Source organism: Pecten maximus, chromosome 4, assembly GCF_902652985.1.
Source record: "Pecten maximus chromosome 4, xPecMax1.1, whole genome shotgun sequence".
Lineage (NCBI taxonomy): Eukaryota > Metazoa > Mollusca > Bivalvia > Pectinida > Pectinidae > Pecten > Pecten maximus.
In genome coordinates, this window is record NC_047018.1 from 49,656,394 (window position 1) to 49,666,437 (window position 10,044).

The 10,044-nt window shown below is 38.3% G+C and overlaps 1 protein-coding gene across 1 annotated transcript; it reads right to left on the reverse strand.

The window, feature by feature from the left end:
* Window positions 1-1,658: 1,658 nt before the first annotated feature.
* LOC117324825 lies at window positions 1,659-7,160 on the reverse strand. The gene is made up of 7 exons (XM_033880654.1): window positions 7,058-7,160; window positions 6,374-6,491; window positions 4,552-4,592; window positions 3,810-3,927; window positions 3,443-3,492; window positions 2,285-2,396; window positions 1,659-1,759 (listed from the first exon to the last, which is right to left on the reverse strand). The coding sequence occupies exons 1-6, from the start codon at window positions 7,122-7,124 to the stop codon at window positions 2,290-2,292; spliced, it is 501 nt and encodes a 166-aa protein (XP_033736545.1). The 5' UTR covers window positions 7,125-7,160; the 3' UTR covers window positions 1,659-1,759; window positions 2,285-2,289.
* Window positions 7,161-10,044: the final 2,884 nt, after the last annotated feature.

Below are 10,044 nucleotides of genomic sequence, written 5' to 3' on the forward strand. Positions count from 1 at the left end.
GAGAGTCCTCTGATCCCCACACCTCCCACAGATTGTCGGATAGCCTAAGACCCGATCATTCTGTCCAATTTGTCCGTTGGTCTGGTCAAACTTCCATCAGTTAGATGAGCTGGATGCAAAAATCGAGAATCTGCTCTTATTTTTACGAGCTTTCAATCATATGCCAGCATTTATAAAACAGAAGGACTTGTGTGTTAGAAAATCAGTCTACCTACGTCGACAAGACCACATAAACTACAAACATGTTTTTCATCTTACAAAACTCCACAATCTGTTTTCGTTGGTGTTCTTTATCTGTTCTGCTCCTTTATATCTTTATTCCCTTCTTCGTTAAAATACAATATAAGTTAAAATAATCTGTTGCGTGACGAATTTTGTATATATTCCCTTCTTACGGAAAGGACGTAAGTAAGTTGCACAACTTTTGTCCAATCCATTTGCTTTTATCTGCAATAAGATTGATTTAAACTAAACTAATATGCCAGCATTTGGTGATTTATAATATGAAACGGGCTTAGAGCATCTTTCTACGAGGGCTGTTTGATATGTTGTGAGCCTCATATTGAAGGATTTAAATTTTGCCGAACATATTGTATTATTTTTATAAATAATCCCCTTCAGTATCTATACACTTTTGCCAACGATGTTTAAGTGTCTCAATGCCACTTTTATAGAACTCCTTTTCTTAGCTGTTCAGAAATTCATCCGCTGCATGTTAGGGTTAGGGTGCCTGAAATACATGTAGCTATTTTCAGTTTTCAAGTCTGATGGAGCGAGATCAGGTGAATAAGGCGCGGATGCTCAATCAATTTAAAACTACAATCGTGAATGGCGGCCATGTATGGCAATGACAGACTCTTTCACCCTAACCCTAACCGATTTTGTCCAGTTTGCAAAAGCCGTTTGTCTTGTTTATTTTAGAGTGCTACCTCGCTGATACAAACTAACCAAATGAGACCGGTCCTTGGGCCCTATATAGTCAAAAGACTTAAAAAAAAGAACATCCTTAAGTACCTCCTTCAATATGAGGCTCACAACTTATCAATCTGCCCTCGTAGCTGTAGATAACTTCAACTTCTACATAAGTTGCATTATGAACAAATTAGCTCATAACTTCCTAAATCGTCTACTGACACTTATAATTGATGAAAACAATCGCTATGCTTTGGGAAACAATAACAGCTACATGATTCCTCGATTTAGACTCTCTTACCATTCTTACACACTTCATAGTTAGAATGTCTCAAAATGCAGCATGTACTTGTAACCCTTGTAAGAAGTCTTTCACTACTTTGTACAATGTCGTGTTTCTGTCAGTGAAAGAATGCTCTTATCAAAAATGTTAACTGTTTAACAATTGAATTCAACTATTTTTTGTTTGGGAACCCGTGTATTATTACGATGGGCCTGAATTCAATTGTTTTTAGGTTTTGTGCAAACGTTTATAAATCCCGGGCAGATTTTGATAGTTTTTTTTAACACATTGTATTATTGTAGAAACATGCATCTTGAACTTGTATCACTAATGTAAATGTTTATTGAGAGAAGATAAGTTGTTTGAACTTGTGCATAATCCTATGTTTAAATCATAAATCATTCTGGCTAAGCGAACACATTTCACTGTGAACACTTAAATGATAATAACACAATTTGTATCGTATTAAAATATTTAATTTTGTATAAAACCTAACAATATCAGAAGAATGAGGTGATGATTCCATATACAGTGGTGTTGAGAGTGAGAGGCTGCGAAAATTACCTACAAAACAAAATATTATACGTAAATTATGTGCAACGATTGCAGTGAAAACAGCGGCGAATATTAATATACAGAATTTCTCTATGTAGGTGATATTACAGAATCTGGCCCCTATTTGAGTCGGTTCCATTTTCTCATGAAGGGGAGGCAGTCCTGCCTATTTTGGCCGGTTCCATTTTCTCATTTGGCCGGTTCCATTTTCTCAAGAAGGGAGAGACTGTCCTGCCTATTTTGGTTGCGTTTGTGCTTTTTCTGCGGCCAGACGCCTTGTCCGAATCTTTCTGGATAGCATGTGGCCACAGGGACATGAGAATTAGTTACAGTCTACATGTATTTCGACTTCCCCTAGTGTGTATAGCAAGTTTTCAGACGTTTTGGGGGCTAGATTAGCATTCGGTAAAATCGATACACCCGGTGTTATATACAGAAAATGAATATCGGGGGTGTGAGGTAGCCACGAACTACTACATTGAGATCCCCACCCCAATATCTTTTAACAAGTATCAAAGACGTGGTATGACCTACGTATATTATAATGTAGATGAGTAAAGATTGTGTCCTAGGCACTGAAGATGGACGCCCGGCTCCGTGATAACTTGTCCTGGTCCGTAAACGCTTCCGTCAAACAGACAGCCACCTAGAGTCACACATGGAATCAGAAAAGTTAAGTTAAATGTCAACTACATAAGGATGCTACTAGACACAGAGACTGTGAATATTAATGTTCACGTGACAACCAAAATTAAATTAATTAAAGTATGATCTGTACCTTTGCAAACGATGACCAATTAAATTTTATAACACAGGGACTTGGTACGAATTTTATAGAACTTATTATACACATATATTATACGGATCGTGGGGTAGATGATTCAAGTCAAGTCCCTGTGTTATAAATGACCGTCATATCCACAAGTACAAGTAAAAATTTATTTCACTTTTATCATTATCTGAATATAAATATCCACATATACACAGCATAAACCGATTGAAAAAGTGTTATCCAAAATAATGAAAATGCTATCAATTATGCATATTTTTTATTTCCAATGTAATCTTCTGCCATTTCTATTGTTATAGATACCGTAACGAGGAAGTTTTTTACTTAAGTTTCAAACAAAGGGAAATTGAATATTATTGAAATGTACGCATATAAAGATTAAAACGTGGACGATGACATTAAACACAATATTATATGCACTATATCATACGCCCGTTTTGTATGATGGTTATCATATATCAAACAAATGTTATTATTAAAATTAACCTGTTTGACGGGATTGTCGATTTTGATATGGACGCCATTTACTGAATCTTTCGATCGCTTACAAATTTAATTTTGTGTATTTGAAATCGTGTATTTTATGTCTAAAAATATGAGTGATAGTTTGTGGTACGAGTTGGTATTCCCCAAGTGATATGAGTGTGGTACGAGTTGGTATTCCCCGAGTGATATGAGTGTGGTACGAGTTGGTATTCCCCGATTGATATGAGTGTGGTACGAGTTGGTATTCCCGAGTGATATGAGTGTGGTACGAGTTGGTATTCCCCCGATTGATGTGAGTGTGGTACGAGTTGGTATTCCCGAGTGATATGCGTGTGGTACGAGTTGGTATTCCCGAGTGATATGAGTGTGGTACGAGTTGTATTTCCCTGTCTTGGGATAGACAACTGTTTACTTACTCTGGCCATCAACCGATCGCTTTTGCTGGTCTAGACTGCTGCAGTCACCGCTGTACAAACACAAAGAGTGTCATATATATCCAAAAATATGTAAAGGACACTATGTGACGTCATTAGCTTACCATGACAGTTTGGTTTACAAACACTCCTCATTTAATTAAATCCATCTTCTACAAACCTTGTCAATCCCAATCACAAACTTAATTTATCTAAATAATAAAACAAAATCAACGTTTAAGTAATACACGTAATAAAAACTAAATGCATATGATGTAGAAAACAACCTTGTAGGGATGTTAGAATAAATCCATAAAGTTTCAAGTCCAACACTAAACGTAAACCATGTCCAGTATATAGCTGTACTTACTACAATGAAACCTGTACTCCGAGGTTATTTCTACCGAGACACGGGATTTTCGCCAAACATTTCTGGATGATAATGTCTTGACCAGGTGCATACACATGTCCATCAAAGAGGCATCCACCTGTAATTCAAACGACACATGTGTCACACGTGCATCACAAAATTTAGGTCATCATTTTTTAAAGCCTGTTTTCATCGAAATGTCATTAGAGATTATAGCGTAGTTTCACTGAAATTATATCACAGATAAGAGTGAGACGTCACTGAAATACCACCATACTTAACAGTGCCGTCTTAGTGAAATGTCATCAGACATTATAGCACAGTCTCACTGAAATGTCATTATGCGTTATAGTGCGGTCGTAATGAAACGTTATCTGGCAACTTAGCACAGTCTCACTGAAACGTCAGCAGATATTATAGCGCTGTCTTACTGAAATATTATCATGATTTAGAGTGCGGTATCATTTTAATGTTATCATACTTTATAGTGCTGTCGTAATGAAATGTCATAGAATATTCAACCCGGCCCGTTGAAACGTCATCATATATCATAGTGCGGCCGTACTAAAATGTCATTAGACATTAAAAAGTGGATTTATTAAAATGTCATTATCCTTAACAGCGCCTTTTCACTGAAATTCTATCAGATTTTAGAGTGTAAATTCATTAAAATATGTATATACTTTATAGAGGGATAATTGAAATACCATATCAAAGTTCACCCTGTCTCAGCTTTACTTACTTTGTCCGTCTACGGCTCTCTTCTCGGTGGGGCAGACACCGCTACAGAAATTAAAGACAATATTGTTAATCCCTGTCATATCACGTCTGCTTCTGTGTTAGAAAAATTATCAAACAGTGATAACGGAATTCAGTTGAATACATTATTAATTTAAGGAACATTTTATCGAAACATTTGCTTACACGTATATTATCCATATCTTTGCGACGTTCTTTTTCAAAAACCAAACCAAAAACAATTCTGAAAGGTTTGCATTTGTTCAACGCCAAATTATCTCCATCTTTTCTGACAGCAAATCAATACGACTAGGAAGAATTCCTCGACAGCTCACTTCAACGAAATATTGGAATTTGATGTATTCTGACAAGTGTGCAGTTTGTGGACTGTTTATGAGCTTAATTATCGCAGATATTAGGCTTACCGATAGGGATGTATGGTACAATGTTCTTATTGAGAAACAGTGGGGTCACTGTGAGGTCACACAACAGTCAAGGTGAAGGACGGAGAGGTCACAGTGGGGACACCGTCTTGATGACGGACAGTGGGGTCACAGTGGAGTCAAATTGGAGTCACAGTGGAGTCAAAGTGGGGTCACAACAGTCGAAGTGACGGACAGTGGGGTCACAATGGAGTCACAGTGGAGTTACAGTGGGGTCACTGTGGAGTCATACAACAGTCGAGGTGACGGACAGTGGGTCACAGTGGAGTCAAAGTGGGGTCACAGTGGAGTCAAAGTGGGGTCACAGTGGGGTCACAGTGGAGTCATACAACAGTCGTGGTGATAGACAGTGGGGGCACAGTGGGGTCACAGTGAAGTCACAGTGGGGTCATACAACAGTCGTGGTGACAGACAGTGGAGTCACAGTGGGGTCACAGTGGAGTCATACAACAGTCGTGGTGACAGACAGTGGAGTCACAGTGGAGTCAAAGTGGGGTCACAGTGGGGTCACAGTGGAGTCAAAGTGGGGTCACAGTGGGGTCACAGTGGGGTCATACAACAGGACTGATTGACAATGCGATTGTTGGGAAAAAAAATGGGCTGACATGTAGTAGACGATTTAATGGAGATCCCTTCCTTCGAAAAAACACGTATCATCGAGCAATTTTTCATCTACCGTAAAAACTTATGTTTAGTTTGCGCCAACACCCAATCATTGACGCCCGTATCATTATAGTAATAAAAGGCCTACAGTATATATATAGTTTGGTGGCTAGTATAGACCATTTTTACTTCTTCGCTTTGTTGCTGTGACTTGCTTTTTAGGCGCGATTTTTTTAAAAGTTAAGTCGCGCCTTTCTACTTTCTTTAATTGTGTTTTTTTTTTCCGGAAAACATCGTTCGTTATCGCTAATTAGTAAATGCTATATTGTTTTTTTAGAGTTACATATACGACTCTTTTCACTTTTTTATGGCAAATGGCGACGTTTTTCTTTAATAAAACTGTCTTTTTCGCACCGAAAATGGCGCCATTATAAGGGGGGGGGGGGGGGGGGGGGGGGGGTGTGCAAAATATTACCCTTATCCGCCACCATAGAATAACTTCATCAATATAAGTGGTATATACAGGGGGTACCCGAAGATGGAGTTTGTCCCCCAAAATGTAAAGTTTGTCCAAGCAGGAGAGGTATTGTGAATGCCACTAAATTGATATCAATACAAAAATATAATATCCGGCTAAAACTGACATTCACATTCACAAAAAGTAATATTGGCCGTATAAATGAGTATTGTATTCGTATGAACATATTTAACATGGACGACGTTAAGGTTATCAAACAATGTACATGTATCTATAAGAATTCAGTTCACAAATTACTTACCCTCAGCATGTGTAGGTCACCGTACACGTTTTTACCCAAACAGGTCATTTCGGCTAGACATCCCTTTTCTACAATCACTTCACCCTTCTGGTAGACGCTGCCATCAAATACACAACCATCTGTGGAGCCAAACAAAATACCAAACTACAGTTGAATGATCTGACAGGAGATCTGCACAAGTTGCCGGGGTTGTCTTTTTCATTTTGTGATTTACGAAAAACAATAAACGCCCAAACCGGAAGTTAAGTATAATTCTTTTGGCCTGAAATGGTGATCCTGTACATTGAGTGCCGATATATTTCATTTATTGTATGATTGGTGGAAATACAAATTGTACGTAGTATTGATTCTGAGGATTTTGATTTTAGTCATTGTGCCGGTTAACGCCCTATCAACAGATATTTCCTTTCAAGGGCGGCGATTCTGAGGATCTGGGGAATGCTTACACCATTTCACAGCATTCGTGTCATCGACATAAAACATCAAATAAAAAAACAAGTCGCCATATCGCCATGTTGTGTATCCATAAATGTCGGACGGACGATTTCTAATAGATGGTCGTCGTCAAATATTCGTTCTTTTAAAATTTATATGATAATCAGATCAAAGGCTTTATTATATTTTTTTACTCCGTTTATTTTGGTGACGATTTTTAAGTTATGCTGTCATGACCTTTGTTACATACCTTGACCATCTGCAGCCGGGGCTGCTGTTGCCATGGAAACTATGACGGCGAGGATAAGTGGAACCATTTTTGCAGTGTGTTGGACAGGTGACTTGTAAAGTGGAAGTCGATTACAAAACCGTGTTATATATAAAGGTTCCGGTCTCGTGTTTCGTACAGGTGTCATGATAAGCTTATACAACCGAAATATGACAGCTGCTTATTTCACCTCATAGGTAGGTCAGGGGAAATCATTGACCTTTTTAGCTGATAGTGAAATTACTTTGGCAAAAAACAACAGACGTCATTTCCATTGTTGTTTTAATTGGTTTGTTTAGTTTTGTTTCGTATTTTAATTTTTGATGTTACCTATTGTTAAACTTTAACTATGAATGTGGTATCGGATGGAGCTGGTAGGTTATTTCAAATTATGCTGGATTCAGTAATCTGTGGACATTTTTAAACATGTTTACAATCAACAAGTCTGAACGTGAACAAAACAAAATGCTTCGATACAAATGTAACATAACTGGGGAAAAATATATCAACATAAAATCAGTAAGATATAAATGGTCGATAGACCTAATGATATGTTAATCTATCTAATCCATTAAATATAGGTAATTAATTACACTAACTCACTGATAAGAAACAATTATAGACGAACTGACATATGTAGCTACATATATAAAATCCTAATACTATTGTCTAGTTACGATATACTAGTATCTATATATTAGTAGTGTTGATCATTTAAAAAACAGTTATTTGCATTTGGTACAACTCTTTCCAATCGTCTCAGTGTTTATCTGGGCTGCATTTATGAGCGTATAGATGCAGTCAAGATCACATCACGTGATTGTTACGTCATTTTTATCAACATCATGGAAATGCTTCGCTATGCGCTTCGAATGAATCGAGCGCAGCGTGGATAATGATTGAGAACAATTGCGTTACTCTGACGTCATTTTGGCGCTGTGTTGATCATCGTCACGGCAAGGTTTTGTACTGTTTGTCAGATTATTTGCAATTCAATCACAGTAAGAAAGTTGATTTAAAATGCTGGTCTTTCAAAAGAACATACAATGAAATGGATGAAAATAAAGAACGTATTTATTTAAGAAAGGCAGAGTTTAAAATTTAAACAATGAACAGTGGTTTTAATGTTGTTATAGTCGACATGGCAGCAAGATGTATGATGGGCAAATGTAGCATGGAAACCCTAACGGGTTCCCATGCCATTTGCCCACCATACATCTTGCTGCCATATCGACTATAACAACATTAAAACCACTGTTCAATACTTATATTTACATTGTCTTACCGTTATCGTCAACTTTGAAAAACACTAAACAACACAAAAAAAAATCCCTCCTTTTTTAATGTCACATGACCCACTTGGTGTTATAGGCATATTGTAACGGGCGCCATTCTATTTATATCTGTCAACCAGCTTGCATTTATATTGACAATAAATGCAATCTTACAAATGTTAAATTGACCGACTTCGTTACATTGCCCCCCCCCCCCCCCCAATTTGAAAACATTGGCGACCTCGACATTTATTCTTAAAACTAAGTGGAACAAGCAAATTAAAATGGTCAACAATGCTTAAAAACTAAGTTATATTTATAAACTTAAATAAGCTTAACTAATACTAAGTATACAGTAGAGTTTACACAATACCACAGACATCTCTCTTGCAATTTCCTCACAAAATTACATGATGTAATTGCTATACAGTTAGACTTTATAATAAGGATGGACATTATAATATGTTTCTTACTCTTATGATAAGGATGATGGACATTCATTTAAATTAATTGCATAATAATGCTATAAGTTTGCTTTTACAAGGATATTACACCAACTTCCGGTATACTAATATAATTCGAGGACTAATCCTACCACTAAAACAATTAGATTCTACCCCTATCCCAATAAAAGTATCAAATTTAACACCATACCAAAACAATTATCACAGCGGAACGTTCTCGCACAGCTATAGCCACACATCCACGGTTGTATCCCTCCTGGTGGTCTCAGAATGATGGAGCATTCCAGTCGGGTCCCTTCCACTTCTTCCGATCTCCCGGATGGCTTGGTAAATTACCATACTCATGGATTGGAGTGATTACTCCTTCTATCCTGGCGGTGCTGGTACCAGGCAGGTCCATAAAGTTAAACACCTCCAACTTCTGCGTCCGTGATCTTGAGGAAGGTTGGCCAAGAAAAGCTGCAGAAGCTACCTCCCATGATAGGAGCTCGGCATCTCCTGAATACGCTTGCCATCCGGTTGATGGACGACGAACATGTCCAAAGCTTACTGCCCCGTCCTCCACCTGACTCTAGTCTCTCATGGCCGTCGGACAGAGGCATAAGTCCCATGCTTAACAACCTCTCGGCTCTGCTCTGAACCCCCGGCACTGCTGAGTCTTTCCCTTCTTCCGGGACCTTTGCTGTTTGTTGATTTTCAAAAGCTGATTTAGCTAACACAGGCGTCGCAGCTACCCTGTCTTCAGACTCTTTAGACTTATCCACCTCTGTCTCGGAAGCTGGGATTGGGGAACCGAAAAGGGGCTCCTCAAGAATGACTGGTTCCGGTGACGGAATATCAAAGTCATATAATGGATCTGCCACAGGAAGCTCCATTTCCTTCCCGGGTGCCTTCTCCAGAGACGGGGGCATTGTATCTGAAGACGATTATCTGCCCTTGTTGGTGTCTGAAGCACCCGGCGGATTCTACGGATATGGGATGTCAAGTGACATGACCTATTTCTTGGCATAAATGTAGGAACATCCTGAGTAGGGACAGGTTTTCCATGGAGCATGCGTATCCTGAATGTGTTATGTCACCCCGCATACCGCGCACCGTTGTAACATTCTGTGAATGGACAGAAATATATGGATATTAAGTATTTGAATTTGGAGAACACTCAAACACCATCTTAGTGGATCTGAGCTCCATATTTTACACTTGCTCGCAAATTCTATACACTCGTTTTATT